At 42.1% G+C, this 16,912-nt stretch overlaps 2 protein-coding genes across 5 annotated transcripts in view; both read left to right on the top strand.

The window, feature by feature from the left end:
* Positions 1-4,568: 4,568 nt before the first annotated feature.
* LOC143325290 (eomesodermin-like) lies at positions 4,569-10,194 on the top strand. Of its 2 annotated transcripts, none has more exons than XM_076738266.1 (7): positions 4,569-4,812; positions 6,179-6,869; positions 7,022-7,176; positions 7,494-7,615; positions 8,105-8,263; positions 8,574-8,635; positions 8,855-10,194. In XM_076738266.1, exons 2-7 carry the CDS (start codon positions 6,346-6,348, stop codon positions 9,639-9,641), a joined length of 1,809 nt encoding a protein of 602 aa, XP_076594381.1. In that variant the 5' UTR covers positions 4,569-4,812; positions 6,179-6,345; the 3' UTR covers positions 9,642-10,194. The 2 variants fall into 2 exon arrangements, with proteins under 2 accessions (XP_076594381.1, XP_076594380.1); XM_076738265.1 differs by having other exon boundaries at positions 4,572-4,812; positions 7,022-7,188; positions 8,855-10,188.
* Positions 10,195-11,147: 953 nt separating this feature from the next.
* ankib1b (ankyrin repeat and IBR domain containing 1b) overlaps positions 11,148-16,912 on the top strand; it is a 33,212-nt gene continuing 27,447 nt past the window's right edge. Inside the window, exons 1-5 of one of the 3 annotated variants that reach the window (XM_076737845.1) lie at positions 11,148-11,327; positions 12,581-12,607; positions 13,748-14,032; positions 15,176-15,476; positions 16,593-16,775. In XM_076737845.1, the coding sequence (XP_076593960.1) occupies positions 13,845-14,032; positions 15,176-15,476; positions 16,593-16,775 (672 nt within the window). In that variant the 5' untranslated portion in view covers positions 11,148-11,327; positions 12,581-12,607; positions 13,748-13,844. Of the gene's footprint in view, positions 11,328-12,580; positions 12,608-13,453; positions 14,033-15,175; positions 15,477-16,592; positions 16,776-16,912 lie in introns of those variants that run through there. The other 2 variants (XM_076737844.1, XM_076737843.1) reach the window with 2 other exon arrangements.

Here is a 16,912-nt window from a genome sequence, read left to right as displayed (position 1 = left end):
TCATCTTCAGTTAACTTCATGTTAGCATCTTTCTCCCACCATGTTTAATGTACATTGTGGGGAGACATCTTTCCAATTGTACAGATGAATAAATGCTGGAAATCAATTTTGTTGAAGAGTTATCTTCCCTAAATTATAAATTTCTGGGAGTTGTTGATCTGAACCTGTATTGAAGGACATCGTAGTATGAAACCATTCAATTGACTGTCCAGTTCAGCTGAGATGAATTCTACGTCATTTGCCACACAACCTAATATTTGTGAATTTATTTCAAAATTCAGGTCTTTGACTTCTTTATGCCTGATTTTTATTGAACACATACATAAACATATTTTTTTCAGTACATATTGGACAGGTATGCTAATTTGACCATGTTTTAAGTCCTTCCATTTTGCGTCATTTAGGATTGTACCGACAAACCAGACAGTGGAACCTTTGGTCTTTGGGCAGGAGCAATGTCTGAAAATAATCCTTGGTTTTTGGTTTCCCCTTATAAAAACTGAAATCATTCTATTGCATTCCCTTTGCTCTTGCAGTATGGCTTTAAATGCACAGTATCACTGTGTCTTTGCATCAACTTGGTTTAGCAATGCAGTAGCTCATTACTGTGACCTGAGATGGAATTGTGATTGACTTCAGGGCCTGCTGACACTGGCAGATTGGTGGGCAGGAATTCATAATGGGACAGATTGGGTGATAACAAGAAAGTGCTGTAAACTCGGCCCTAATTGGCCGGAGACTTCTAAAACTTTCCTTCAGATCAGTGATTATGGGAGTCATGGGTCTTGGCTGAGGAAAGTTTTTAGGAAGAAGAATCTCTTGTGTGAAGTTGTGATCAGGGTGAAGCGGGGAGGGCAGGCTCAGACACTTGGTCATCAGTGAAATGGTATGCTCCCTTGGAGCAAAGGCAAACAGTAACAACACAAGAAATAAGCGGTGTACTTTTGGTTTGAACAAAATTACACATGATGCCTTAAACCCGTCCTTGCCTGTGTTGGATGCGAGCAGCAGAGTTTTTACAGTATCACTGTGAAGTTGTTACTACTGTTGCTCCACTGCGACTCTCAATGCAGGTGACACCTCAGAATGTCAGTGTGGCTCCTGCCTTACATCAAGTTTGAGAATCCAAAACTAAACGGATGTGAAGAACAATCACAAATACAGTTTTACTGTAGCTAACAAGATGTTTTTTGAATGTGTCATTGGCTTTGTCTCCAACATCACATTACCATCATGCTGCCCTCCTGGCCTGACAAAGTCATCCTTTATCTCAATGGGACTAATTGGTCAATAAAGGTTAAATAAATAGCACTTCATCCGCCTCCTGTATTTGCAGAGAGATATTCAGAGAGATAGCTTTCCAGTATAAAGTCATGCAAACAGGATCTCATTAGCAAATGCAAATGAGAAAACACCAAATCTTCGCGGAGAGGCAGAAGTGTATCTCCATGGGATAGCTGGAACATGACAGCTCACCAACCGCCCCCACGCTGAGCACCAAATGTGATGGTCCGCTCCTGCTGCTACTCTTAACAGGATGTAGGATCAAACCATAAATGTAAGCGTAGGGGGGGAGACAAGGAAGTGGGTCATTAGAAGACTTTACCTTCTGCTGTAAAAACTCTCATAGGTGACTCTTAGTTTATGGATTAAGGATCCCAGTTTGTTATATCAGTTATTTATCAGTGTGTTCTAAAGATATGTACATTGCTGTTTCCATTTTCACCTCATGTAAAGATGAACATTGTCAGACTCATAGCACAAGTTTCTGCACTGTCCTCCGTCAAAACTAGACTTTTATAGTCACATGTGAAACCCTTCAAGCATGAAAGTTTAGTTTTGATCTGACAAGAAATTCTTCGCACCAACAAAGTTTGTATGCACTGGTAACTAATTAACAAAAGGAAGTAAAAGATGAGTTGTAAAACATTTTAATTACAAATGTTCAAATTGCACCAGAAGAAGGGAGAATGTGTTTCTGGTTTTCTGTAGGATCTGTGAAGGCAGCACGTTAGCTCGGAGGGTAGGATGCTAAGCTCACGTTCAACTTAAGGTTATTAATTGTTAATTAATGAGATTTGTATGTCTGTGAGTTGCGGAGAGGGCATTTCCCATGAAGTGAGAAAAGCCAACCCTCAGTGCCAATCAGAACTCTCATCCGAGAACGTGTCTGTCGTGACATCACAAGCTGCGGCGGGCAGAGTTCCTGGCATGGCTTCAGACCAACAGACCTTCTGCTGCCAGCAGGGTGGCGGTGGCCTAGGGCAAGGCGGCGATGGCCAGGTCACCAGCTTTTTCCTCCTGCCTGGCAAGAGCACTGTGGGAGGGGTGGCCGGCAGGATGGCAAGATGTCAGAAACAGCCCTTTAGATGTGTCAAAAAGCAGGCACAGCTAGGGGAAGCTGCTCATCGAGCGTGACAGAGAGAGAGAGGAGAGAGGCCATTATACAGACAGGCTGCCCAAGAAACACATGATAACCACACAGCATTATGTGATGCAAAGTAGATTTTTTTGGTAATGAGATTTAACATAGAAATTGTATGTTTTAATCATGGCAGAGAGCTGTTGTATATAAACAATGGGTCTATGCCTGTCTAAACTGAAGAGCAGGGTAGACGAATGCAAAAAATCCCCTCCAGACATGTCTTAAGATGTATAAAATGTTCTGCTTTGAATAATAATTTCTGTCTCATGTGTTTTATCCACAAATAAAGTTAAATTACCGCATTAAAAATCTTAAATTACGTCTACTCCATCTTCTTCACTGGAAAATCCAGAATCTATGCAAATGTGGTTTATTTCAAAAGCTAACTAATTGACGCAACATGCCTCCAACTTGACTGAAAACTGGCAGTTTCAAGTTTCCGTGTCACATCTGTGTAATATTGGACCACGATTGGCTCCAAACTTGTGATGTCACAAGATCTTGCTTACCCATGTTAAACTGAGATTTAAGGTGATCAAAGAAAAATGTCCCCCCTTCAGCACATCAATGTGAAAATAGCCTTCTCGTGTCAAACTCTGAGGAGGGATTTAGAGATATTTCTGTGCAGGATGAATGCAGCAGGTCTTTTGCCATCCTTGATGTGTGAATGCGTGTGCAAACCCCTGCACTGGTGGGACAAATAGATGCTTATAAAGAAACTTCGAGACACCACATATTCGCACTTCTGACTCATTGGTTTTACCATCAAAGTATGTGACCACATGTGTTTGTGTGTCAAATGGGTAGTTTGCAAAATAAAGAAAGAGAAAGTTAGATGAAGAGGAACATTAATGTACTTGAATTTCAATCCAATGCAAAATTATTCTTGAGAGTATTTCATTTCATCCACATGTATGTTGTACACACAGTATGGCAGCACAAAAAGTCCATCATATCGTATGGAAAGGCGAAACAGGCAAGCAGAGGAAAATACTTTTAGTGCGAAGTAAATGTAGGAGCACCAAAACAACATCTGCACCCAGAGATCCGTGAAGCCTTACTCTATATTCATGACTTCCTGAAATAATCAAACAACTCAATCAGTTTATCAGTGCAATCCGCAGAGGTGTATTAGCTTTAGACTGTTTGCTCTTCAAATAGTTTACCCTAACAGCTGATTTGTCTTGTTTGATGTACGGTGTGTTTATTTCAGAGGTGGCGACCTGCTTCATTAATCCTCTCACTGCCTTTATCATGCAAACTTTTTCTCAAGCAAGGAAAGGCAGCAGCTGAGCGTCGGCTGGTCTCTACAGAAGAGAGCTGGTCTTTAAGCTGTTAAAAGGTGCCCCATTAACACAGTGATGCAGCATCATTTAGAACCTGAACCTGGTTTCCTTTGAATTGAATTAGCAGAAAGAATCAAGGAGGAAACGGTTAGATATGAGTCCCTTTCAGAGCCAAAATCATCTGTGAACCCTCTGTACTTTTGTGACAAATAAATGTATATTGGGGTGACTAACTGGCAACATTCATCATCAGCACTTACCTGACCTGAAAATGAAAGAACTGCGTTTGTTTTTTTAAATGTTAAGAATTATTGTCAGTGAGGTGCATTTACCTTCCAAGTTCTTATTTCTCAGTCAAGAAATCAGAGATCTTATTTAGGCAAGTATCAGAATGTCTGAGTCTCTTATCTCTCTGAGTTACCAAGGCTCCAGCTTCCATGTAGTTGATTTTATGCATTTTTTAGGCTAATTTTGTCAAAGTTTGCAAACATGGAGGCAAATGCAAAATCTCCACCACCTGTCAGAAATCTTAACATGCATGTCAGCTCTCTCTCTGTTCAAACAGGAGTGTTTTTCATCTGTAGACATCAGGGTAGAATGCTTCACTGACAATGACCCAGGTGAACATATGAGATTACCATAAACTGCGCTGTTGACCCCCACAGACGCACTCTGAGCCCTGACGGGAACGTTATTGTGGTGATGTCTTTGTGAGGATGATGAGATGGAAACAATTCACAGATGGATTGGGGAGCATCCTCTCTCCTCTGCATCTTGGCCATGGTGCTGAGGATCCCCTGCCCCTCCTCTGGAGATCAGAGGAGAATCTGGTAATAGGCTGCTATCTGTGCGTCACCGCCACAAGGAGAGAGCAGCGGTGAAAGCGGGGGTGCGCCTCTCCGCTCCGATCAGTCCGCCTCCACATGGCTCAGCCTTTATCTTATGCTCCCTCCTGAACCTCAAACGCAACATGGTGTCATGTACCGGTTTGGGCTCAGCCTCGCTGGTGTTGCCTGAGATAGTTTTTAAATAGTTTTTGCTTTTTTTTTTCTCGTGTCTTGAACTTGATTTGCAAACAGAAACAGGAGAGAGAAGCGCTCGGTAAGTTGACATTTCTTAAATGTATTTTATTTTCATGTGATGCAGGCTATGCATTTGAATGTGTGGAATATTTGTTTGATTTAACACTGTTAGAAAGGAGAAATTTAAACATTACTCGCCGTTAAAATTAAGCCTTTGGAATTTTTTTTACAGGGAATTAAGCCACGAGAAATAACCGGATTTATATATACACAGATTTATTTCTGTTTCTCTGTTGTTTGGGGTTTTTTCCCTCGACAGGAGCGTATAGATTTGTTTGTTGTCGTTTCTCACATCGGACTGTCTGATCCGAGAAACATCACAGGTTTCTTGAAACGGAAAAATAATTGGCTATTTCCCTTTTTCACGTCGGGAATCCCGTTGGGACACGGAGCCGTATCAGAATTGAATGAATGCAAATTCATTAACTCTGAATAATAATTTAGGATTAACAGCAGCCCGTCTATTACTTCGAAAGTAACTAAATGTGTGTGTGTGTTTGTCCCCGCAAATAAATATTTGTAAAGACAAATGCATTATTAACTTTCTATTTCACGTTTTGCTGTATTTGTTTTTTATTGTGAAGACGTGGGATTGCCTCGTTTAAAATAGCACGTTTTGTTTTCATCGAGAAGATTGCGGTTCACATTAAACGTTTAAATTAGGCGGAATTTCAAGAACCGTGGGCGAACTTTCATTTTAGTTTTACACCACAGAGCTACCCCCCCACCCAAAAAATAATCAGTGCTTTACTTCAAATTTGTCATGTGATTTACAAGAAATTGGCTCTCACCTCGAGGCGATTCCCCCCCAATATCATCCAAATCCACTTAAGGTCAGCAGCTCACCTCATTTGTTTCTGATGGCTGACCAGCTGGGCTCCTGATTCAGTTGCATAGACTACATGTCCGTCATGCTTCTACCTTTCTGAACTTTTGACCTGAATCACAGCATGTTTTTTTTTAAGCCTCTGAAATAATAAGAGGTGCCTTATTTTATTGCACTGAATTTAATGGAATAATTTCCTGAAAGTGGTTTTCAAACAGAGAACAAGGATGAAAAGAGAAAGGGAGAGGAAGATAATTTGTTTTTAAATAAAAAAAAAAAAAGAGCAAATTTTCAAAACGCGACAATCACTGAAATACAGCAATTCAAGTTTGCTAAACTTTACAGCCACACCCTGATACACCCACAAAGATCCTATCAAAGATCCTTTGATAAGACGGACACTTTCCTCCACCACCTCAGTGGCTTTTCGTCTGCGCGCAAGTTGCCACCTTTGCATTTGCATTAGGCCTCTCAAGTGTCGGTGACTCAGGTCGCCCGATGACTGTAGACACAGTCTGGGATGCTCTGAACCGTCATCTGTTTCTGTCCCAAAAATCAGACTGCTGTGGATCTGCCAGAAGAAGTTTTGTATCGGAAGACACCTGGAGAAAGAACTGCTTCGTTGATCTCTGAGGGGAAAGAAGACCCCTGGGGAAAAAGCAGTATCATCCGGGATCAAAGAAAGCAATCAGCCTCTGTAATAACACAGAGTTAAGACAGGCAGCCATGCTCGGCAGCGAAGGGGAGAGCAGCACCTTCTCCTCTACCAAAGACGCAGCGGATGAGAGGTGCAAGTCTCCGGCCGTGGACGGGGACGATCCGACTGCAGGTAGCAGGTACGCAGAGCACGGGATGGGTCCCGACCGGTACTACATCTCTCCCACTGTTTCTAAACAGAGCCCGGAAACACCGAACCCCTGCTCTTTCATCCCCTATAACCCCACTGGCACGGTTTACACCCCGTCCAGCGCTGGCAGGTACCCCTCACCTCTCCACTTGGGCTCCGTGTTGCCCCCGGCGGGATTTTCCCCCTCCGCCGCCGGCCGCAGTCACTTCAGCTCGCCTTACCAGCTCGGGCAGAGCCCCGGCTGCATCTACTCGCCCTACACCGGCTCAGGGTCGGCTCTGAGCAACATATCTCTCCCCACCGGCGGCCCGGGGATGAGGGCCCAGGTCTACCTCTGCAACCGGCCGCTGTGGCTCAAATTCAACCGGCACCAGACCGAGATGATCATCACCAAGCAGGGCAGGTGAGATGACAGGAAAATGGGATAAAGAGGATGTCACTTTACCTTCACTCAGTTATTGTCATTTTCACGTGTTGTGACATAAGATCAGATTTCCAGTTAATCATATTTATCTTCTAACACCGTCTGCTGTTTGTTTGATTTTGCGCTTGCAGACGGATGTTCCCGTTCCTCAGCTTTAACATAGCTGGTCTCAATCTGTCAGCGCACTACAACGTGTTCGTGGAGGTGGTGCTGGCGGATCCCAACCACTGGAGATTTCAGGGTGGCAAGTGGGTCACCTGTGGCAAGGCGGACAACAGCAGCCAAGGTACTGACACAGGTGGATATTTGACATTTTTAGTGTTTCATTTGTGTCCATGTTTAAATTGTATTTCTCCACAATTAAGCTACACAAGAAGGCTTGCAAATAACCGACATAGGAAAATATTAAGATTGTCTAATTGGCATTTTTATTTGGCAGAATAAAATAATTCCTTATGAAATATAAGCTTCCTTTCATGTATTTATGTTTTGAAAAATTGATGCAATTTGAAACCCCGTTTTTTTTCAACGCCAGGCTTATTAAAATAATCCAGCGGAGTTTGGCGAGTTTGATGTTTGAAACTGTATTTCTTTATTGGGCAGGGAACAAAGTCTACATCCACCCAGAGTCTCCAAACACGGGGGCCCACTGGATGAGACAAGAAATCTCCTTCAGCAAACTGAAACTCACCAACAACAAAGGAACCAGTCACAGTACTTCACAGGTGTGCCAGACTGATAAATACACCTACACTGACGCCCTTCACCCTCACCAAAGATTTGTACAAATTGTATTAAAATGTCAATATAATTTTCGTTGCATTGAACGGTGGTTGTATTCAGTACAACTGTTTTGTTAATATAAAGTAAAAAATCTGCGTCACCGCCACAAGGAGAGAGTAAAAAACTGCGTAACAGATAAGATTCAAGCGCACCATTAATTTAATAATTTCACGCAAACCACGAGCACAGCTGGGGCTAATTTTCTTCATCTTAATCAATTAATGAATTTTATTAATTTGTGAACCGAAGTTGTCCAAACGAAAACTTTAATCAAATGGAATTAATCACATTATCTTGAAGTCAAGACGCCGTTGTTTTGCGCCATGAGGCCGAACCAAATAATCTTTTGGCGCAAATTCCTCCTGTTTAGAAAAGTGGAAAATAATTTAGTAATTTAATCTGAACATTTCCTGCATGTTTTATTTCTGCAGATGATCGTCCTGCAATCGCTGCACAAGTACCAGCCAAGGCTGCACATCGTGGAGGTGACGGAGGACGGGGTGGAGGACATTAGCAGTGACGTAAAGACTCAGAGCTTCACCTTTCCAGAGACCCAGTTCATAGCTGTCACTGCCTACCAGAACACTGATGTGAGCATGGCGCGTTCCTCTCCACTCCGCCTGTGCCACGATATGGGTTTTGAGTTATAGGCTGCCATTACACTCAGACCTGCTTTCTGAGATATAAATTGCATGTCACATCTTGTTTTGATCAGCTTGTAATTTATATTCATTGAAACCCATTCAATGGACACGAATAGCATTTTTTAAAATGTTAATCAGCTATGTGCTATTTCCCTGTATCATAGACATGTACCTGCATGATGCTTCTTTACATTTGTTCTCTCTATACCTTCACATGTTAATGTGTAGCTTATTCTTCCGTTTTGCTTTGTCTTAGATCACACAGCTGAAAATTGATCACAACCCTTTTGCCAAGGGATTCAGAGATAATTATGATTCGTGAGTATTTTACTTCTTTGCCATGCGTTGATCACCAGTTACACGTTTAGAACAAATATCAGATTTTCATAACATAGGAATCCATCAAATGATATGTTTCATTGCATCAACTCAAGGTCTGCTGTTTCATGTCCATGTGCAAACTCATGTTGAAAGACATTTTCACACCATGTGAGAAAACATTTGACCTCAAGTTCATAAATACATGTGTTTTTTCAGGATGTACACAGCTCCAGAACATGACCGCCTCACCCCATCACCAACCGACTCTTCCCGTACCCACCAGATTGTCCCTAGCACCCGCTACACCATGCAGCCCCTCTTCCAGGACCAATTTGTCAATAACCTTCCCCAAAATCGCTTCTATAACAGCGAGAGAGCTGTGCCACAGACTAACAGCCTCCTCTCACCTCAGACAGAAGATGGAGCTTCACAGAGGTGGTTTGTCACCTCCATGCAGCAAGGGGGAAACGGCACTAGCACCAGCAACAAGATAGATCTCACACCCTATGAGGCGGAATACTCAAGCTCCCTGCTCCCTTATGGTATCAAATCCCTGTCCATGCAAACATCTCATGCTCTCAGCTACTACCCAGACTCTCCTTTCACCACCATGGCTGCAGGATGGGGGTCCAGAGCAACGTACCAGAGAAAGATTACTCCCAGCCTGCCTTGGTCTCCCAGACCTAGCCCCACTTCTGGTTTCGCAGACGACTCAAGCAAAGTTAAACTGCAGATAGAAGAGGAGGTGAACGGCAGCGCAGGCCTGATCTCCTCCTGGACGGAGACACAGCCATCAGCTCTGTCCCTGGACAAGGCTGACTCTTATTCCACAGCCTGTAAACGAAGGCGCATGTCTCTTAATGGTCCTAGCACAGAGGACTCACCCACTGATATCAAGTGTGAAGACTTGGCCTCAGCTGCCACCAACAGTAGCTCCTACAGCAAGGAAGCCCCCTCATCCAAAGGCATGGCAGCTTACTATTCCTTTTACACAAACCCTTGAAAGCGCCGCCTCTGAAATGTTTTTGATTTCATTTTGTTATTTTGGTTGTTCCTCATCTGCCACCATGAATAAGAAATATTATTTTGCTTTTTTTGTTATGTGCATACTCAGAATTTGTCTTGGTGGTGGTAAATGCTTTTCTTTCCTTCTGTGGTGACACTGGAAATATCAAGGACACGTTCAAGCAATGGCATTAAGTCAAGCGCCGTGTGTCACACGATAAGCATCAGCAACCTGAAACATTGACTTAATCCATCTGTCCTCCTGGACTTTATTTTTTTTGGAACACCCTGTTTATGTAGCTCTGATCTGGATTTTTGAAAGTGCCAAAACATTTGTTTAAGTTGCCTGATTATTAAAAAAACTTATGTATGTTTCATTGTGCATACATTACTGTATCTGCATTCACACTGAGGTTATGTGTTTACAGATTATTTATTGAAAGTCTGTTGAGATGAAATTGGTGCACTCATAAATGTGAGGCTAATATGCTGTATATACTGTCACTGCAATGTTCAGATATTTGATAATAAAAAACATACGTGTTCTATTTACTATCTGCGTGTTTATTTTAAGTTAAGACACCTTTGTCCCTGCAGCATACTTTACATATGATGGACTAATATGTACATTTAATATAAACATTTGTTTGATATATGAATGCACCTGTTAAAGAGTACAAGATGCTTGATGCTTATATACATTTTGATTGGTTCACTGCACATAAGAACCACAGCTTACACAGGACGGAAGGTAAAGCCACTTAAATTCAGCTGACGCACCTAATACTCTCTAATTTAATTATTTTTTTAATGTGCGACAAGTGCAAAGTCAAACCCGATTAAAGTCATATTACGACTGAGCTGTTCAAGGCATAAAAAGCACAAATTTCATGTCCAGTCAAAAGCATTATTTGTTTCTGTGGACTCTGTCGCACCCTAGTGGCATTTTATTGCACTCACAGCTACAAACTCAATCACTACAGTAGCCTGTTGAGTTGAGTTAGAGTGGATCTAATATAACACTGCATTAAATGTACATTTTATCCAACAATTAAACCATAGCCGAAAACTAAGGTTGGAAGTTTTTATCTATTTGTATTTTTTCTTTATTTAAAAGAATCCCATATCTTTTCTGTCCATAAAAACCTGTAGATTTGACACACGTTGAAGAGGATAGGCTGATATATCCTTCATATAGCCGTATTGCACAACAAAGACCAGGATAAAATGGCCTTCCCAAAAAAAAAAAGAAAAAAAAATGCATGTCATCGGTCCAAAGGTTTTCCACAAAATGTGTTTATATTGCAAAGTTAGGATTTAAAACTTAACTAACGGTGCCGGTGTGTTTCATTGCAGTATGTCCAATCTGTGGAGACACACACACACACACACACACACACACACACACACACACACACACACACACACACACACACACACACACACACAGTCACCATTTGAACTATAAGCCATACCCTTCTCCGTCTATTTTGGGGGTTGTGCTAGAACCTGGCAACCCTTCTAGCAGCCAGCAGAGTCAACGTAGAGTTGACAGGAACAACATCACTGCTCTGAGCACACGTTATTCATGGATTACTTATCAAGAAAAGCTTGTGTTTACTGCGCTAGCGAGTGACAGTCGGTTCACAAGATCAGGTCTGCAACAGCGGGACGCGCAATCTGTGTAAGTCGGAATACTTGTTACTCACTGTTTACTGCCACTTTATCAACTGTGCTAGCTAAGTTGGCTAGCAGCGCGGTTAGCTCGCTAGCTGACCCGCTAGCGTATGCGCTGACGTTAGCCAACGCAGATGGTAGCGTCATGATGTTTTTATGTTTTTGAATAACATACAGCTAGCAAGCAGTGTTGTGTGTTGTGGTCAGCCCAAGCCCTTTCGATAAACGGAATGGTTTGGACTTCACGTTATCTAAGGTCAGTTGGCTGGCGAATGTTTTCATGAAGCAGAAATGTGACAAAGTGTTTTCGGGGACTGCTCATTAACACAGCACAACACACTGGCGAGCTAGGTTAGCGAAAACGGTAAACACCACACAGCATGGGTAAAGGCCTGCATGGAGGAGTTCAGTGACAAGTGGCAAGCCATGCACACAAACTTACATCTTTATATAATTAGCCGCGGCTGTTTGATAGCTATAGTTAGATGTTGGTTGGCGCTGTCGTGGACAAGTGTCGTTAACTATTTTCAGAGAGGTTACACAGTCATACATTTGGAGAGAAGCCTTATCAGTAATATGTGTTTTCAAGCAAGACATTATATAACCCAAGATAAGGTGTTTGCAAGTGCGCACCAAGGTGGGACATAGTGTGTTTGTCTTTGCCCCTCACTGTGTGTGGTTATGAGGGTGTCTGTCCTGACACGGCTTGACACAGATTTAGTGATGCCAGACAGGTTCACTTGTGTCACCTGGCTTCAGTGTAAAGTCTTTGTATTGTTAGTGGTGTGTGTGTGTAACGTGTAATGTTATTTGAATGTATGGCTCATATTGTGAGGGTGACTGGAGACTATGCCCCATCTCTGTATTGACAATGGATAAACACATTTGATTCACGTATAGGGTAGAGTATATAGTTGTTTCTGTTGGCCAAACTAAGAACACGTGATAGATCATGGATGCTAGATAAACTATTACAAGTCTGTTACAGAGACGAGGAGTCGATGTCCCATCCCTCTCTGGTCCAGCCTCTGTCCCACTTAACCTCCAGCCTACAATGCAGGGTGTCCCTCACACACCTTCCTAAGGAGTTCAGACAAGAGAGTGAGACATTATGGCCCTATTTTAAACTAAATGGGCATCTGCTTCTGTACTTGATTGTTTCATGTGACCATCTCATAACTTTACTGAAGTTGTATAACCAGTTGCCAGTTTATTAGGTACAAGCTAAGGTTGAATCCACACCTCTTCTGTTTTCAACAGAAACAGAGCAGCACAACCTTCACGAAGGTAAGATTTATTGCTTGATTTTTACTGTTGTAATAGACAGTAGTTTTAGCCAGGTGTACCTAATAAACTGGCAACTATACCAACTACTTCAGTAGCACTAAACATCTGAAGTTACCGCAGCAGTCTCACTGTGTACACTTATCTGTTCTTTTTGTAATTTTTTTTTTTTTTGGAAAGCACTCTGTCACATTGTGAAGAAAAGTAGTAGAAGTAGAAGTTTATCATATTATTATGAATGTGTATGTTTGTTTATTTTCTCCTAGTCATGCTGTTTGAGTATGATGTTGAAAATTCTAATACTTTGTCCTGGAAAATTGTCAGTAGTGCTGCAAGTGGTATATCAAATTTTGGTTACCAAAAAGTGTCATACATACTAATCTGTGGAGAGTTGGGCATTCAGTACATACAGCACACTTGAAAGGTTTTCAGGCAGCATTGTTTCCTTGTATTGTGTACATAACTTGCCAATGAGAAGTCAGTAAGAGTACATCTTAGTGTCTTGACTTAGAGTATATTGTGCTAAGGGAGATAATTTTCTGTTCTGCTGATTTGTGCTGTAGCTGACCAAAAATACATAAAAGCATCACATTGCCCAAACAGTCATGACCATATGGTGCTCGGGTGGAAGTGAAATGCTGACTCGCTGCATGTTCCTCTTGAGTTGAGGCTATCTTGCTTCACAATGACTCCTGGCCTCAGTGGGATGGGCAACATTGGCACAGAGTGGCGGAAGCTCCTGGTGATGCCAGAGGAAGTCTTGTCCTTCTCTCTGTTTGAGCTTTGTTGGCACTATGTTTAGTTATTTAAAAAAAAAAAAAAAACAGAAATAAACGCAGGGAGCTGTTTACAGTGCAGTGGTGATGCTGACACCAGGGCTTGCGGCAGAGCAGCCTGAGCAGCCTTGGAGATACAACTCTCGTCCTTGTGATTCAGGAGTGGAAGCGATTAATACTCTAAGACACAGGACAGCTTCTTTTTTTTTTAAACAGTGGTGACAATATGTTTGGCTTATTGGGACGGTCGGCTTGAGTTTTTTTAATGACACACGAGCTCAGTCAGCACTTTTTAGTTAACAAGGCCTTGTTGGACTTGGACACAGCCATAAAGGAATTTAACTCCTGCTTTTCTTCTTTTCTTTAGGACATTCAGTATGCTGGCCTGTTGGACTTGAGCAGATTGAAGACGACTTAAAAGGCTGCTGTTTCAGTCAGGGCTCGAACCTACGCTACAGGAAGAGATGGGGAACACAGCGACCAAGTTCCGTAAGGCTCTCATCAATGGGGATGAGGTGCTGGCCTGTCAACTGTATGAAAGCAACCAGCAGTTCAAGGAGGCTCTGGATCCCAACTCTACATATGGAGAGTCCTACCAGCACAACACTCCACTGCACTATGCTGCCCGGCACGCCATGACACGCCTACTCAGGTCAGGATATGGCTCCGATGAAAATCAAACAAACAAGGAAGCAAGCAGACAGAATGTACAGAGTACAGAGTTGCATGTTTCTGGCCCGCCTGCTGTCACTGACATTAAAGTGAACATAAAGATCAGTAGATAAGGGACGGATTTGTTGTGCTCTAGCTTTTTGATGTGTGGCAGTTTATTAATTAATTCAATTATTATTCCTATTTCTTATGTGGATACCAAGTGTCCTTTGAGCATTTCTCTTATTTTCTTAGCACTCTGTTGCTGATCAGTTGGGCCCCATCTAGCACTGTGTTGCTGCATCGTAACAGCAAATTTTTCATGTTTTTCTCTATATGTCTCCGTCCCATCTGTCTCTCCACATAGCCATCTGCTAGCAGCTCTCAGGAATGCAACATGCTGGGATGGAATAGGATTGGGCTCCAAAAGCTTCCCATCCCACAAGCTACCAACCTTGCATGTGTTTGTCTTTACTCCTCTCAGGCCCTTTCCTTTCTGTGCTAACAGGGTGCTTGCTCAAGTTTGCATTCCTACCTGACTTAGAAAAACTACTCAGGAGGATTGTAAAATGTTATCAAGTTAAAAGGCAAAGTCAAGTGTCAGCAAAATATATGACTGGATAGATTTGATCCTGATGTTTCCAATTTCCAGGTGAAGCACTGAAATTCTGAGACTCAGACTGATTAACTGATGTGGATAATAATTTACCTGAGGTGCAATGTGCATTTCCACATAGATCTCTTCTGTGGGATTCTGTATCTTTGCTCTTCATTTCAAATATTGTGATGTGCCTGATTTAAAATGCTCTAGAATATACAGTTACACTCAACCTCAAATTAGTTATGCATAACAGAAATATTATTATTTCCTACATTTTTGGTTTGGCTGAAAATAAACAGGCTTTCATGGCATTTACTATGTTGTAAAAAACCCATTATGCCCCCCAAATAGGCTTAGAAAAACAGATTGATATAGACTAATAATTGTAAATCCTTGTAGGTTACTTTGTTGATCAAAGCTGAAATAAAAAGTAAACTAAAATGTTTTGGCTCTCCCCAGGTATTAGCACACAAAGCCATTTCTGGGCCAAAGAGCAAATGCTTGAAATAAACTGTTATTCTTGTCCCTGTCGTGTTCTTTTAGGTCTTTTCTCCTAAGCAAAGATGGGAATCCTAACAAGCGTAATGTGCACAATGAGACATCTCTGCACCTTCTCTGCATGGGGCCCCAGATCCTGACCTCAGAGGGGGCACTGCAGCCCCGGATCTCACGGCCATATGAAGACCGACAGCGTCGGGCAGAGTGTCTGCAAATCATCCTCACATGGACAGGAGCGAAGCTGGACCATGGAGAGTATGAACGTGCTGATATCAATGCCACTGACAACAAGAAAAACACCTGCCTGCACTATGCTGCTGCCTCAGGCATGAAGACTTGTGTTGAGGTGAGATTCCAAAATCCTGTGGATGAATTTCAGTGCAGGCTAATGTAAAATATTCTCAAGTATGACATTTTAGATGTAGATCAAAGGTTCCATAGCTGAATTTGAAACTGAAGAACTTCACTAAGACAGGAAGCAATGTGAGTGGAGGGCAGATGAAAGGGGCCACAGTATCCCTGAGGTTAACAGTAATTAGAACGTGATATATTGTACTATGAATATCTGTAGAATAGTTGTCGGTGTGTGGCCTTGTGTTAGATCCAGTCATGACCCTGTGTAAGGAGCAATAACTTGCATGATCACATCCATTATGGTAAGTTTGATCAAACCACTCCCTTGTGAGTTTTGAGAAGATGTTCTGCAGCATAGAACACTTCTATAAGTCCCCGAGGAACTATGTAATCCCCATGATGAAGGATGTCGTGCACAATGTGAACAACTGTAGATAATCAAAACGCATTGCATTCTGTCGTGCATTCCCATGATTAATGATTGTGTAATTTTGTGCTGCTGATTTTCTTCCTTTAATTTTAATTTCCCCCGATAATACAATTTGCACCATGTGCAAAACTAAATGTTGAATTAAAAATGCAGGCAAGTCTGTTGTGATAGAGAGAAACCCAACATGGAAAATGTAGCAAAAAGCAAAGTGGAAAAGAATTAATTGAACAAGTGTTTGGGAAGCTGAAATTACATATTCATACATCAGAGAACAATTTATTCAATTTTCTTTAAGTGGCTCAGCCATTGTGAAAAAGCACTTATTTCATTTTATTGTGCTCAGCAGTACCACAATCAAAAAATCAAAAAAGGTTGTTACTTTTCAGAACTGCTGCACCTCTAAAAGTGAACATTTATGTTCAGATGCACAAGTTAAATCCACTTATGGGCTCTAAAACTAAAAAATTTGTTAGTAATAATGACAATCACAGTGTATTTAAAAGTAATGGGGATTAGCATGTCTGCCTTTCCATCAACTCCTATCACAGAGTTAGTGGCACTCCACTGTTGTTGTTGTTGTTTTTGACATTGAGCTTTCGTAAACGTCCCTGTGAATACTGTGTGCCCCTCTGCCCCACTCTTCAAAGCCACATTTTCCTCTTGTTCTCACTTGCTCAGCTCCTGGTTCAGAGAGAAGGGGACCTGTTTGCAGAGAACGAAAACCGCGAGACTCCATGTGACTGTGCAGAGAAGCAGCACCACAAGGAGTTGGCCCTGTGCCTGGAGTCGCAGATGGTCTTCTCTCTTGCCCCCGAGGCTGAGGGTATAGAGGCAGAGTACGCAGCCCTCGACAGAAGAGAGGTACAGAATAACACACTGAGGCGCAGAGGGTGTACAGCTTTCAGTTTGTCACCCTCAACTGGTGTCACTTCCATTACCAATACCAAACTCCTGCAAAGTCCTTACCAAACTGTTAAAAACCTAATGAAGCTGTTAAC

Source organism: Chaetodon auriga, chromosome 8, assembly GCF_051107435.1.
Source record: "Chaetodon auriga isolate fChaAug3 chromosome 8, fChaAug3.hap1, whole genome shotgun sequence".
Taxonomy (NCBI): domain Eukaryota; kingdom Metazoa; phylum Chordata; class Actinopteri; order Chaetodontiformes; family Chaetodontidae; genus Chaetodon; species Chaetodon auriga.
The sequence above is the reverse complement of the archived record's forward strand: the minus strand, read 5'-3'. Positions and strand labels throughout refer to the sequence as shown.

Excerpts from the sequence above, each read along its gene's own strand:
- LOC143325290 (XM_076738265.1), top strand. The coding sequence starts at position 6,346 with ATGCTCGGCAGCGAAGGGGAGAGCAGCACCTTCTCCTCTACCAAAGAC. Across the intron at positions 7,189-7,493 it reads CAGCCAAGGTACTGACACAG|GGAACAAAGTCTACATCCAC; the intron begins GTGGATATTTGA and ends TTTATTGGGCAG. Across the intron at positions 7,616-8,104 it reads CCAGTCACAGTACTTCACAG|ATGATCGTCCTGCAATCGCT; the intron begins GTGTGCCAGACT and ends TTATTTCTGCAG.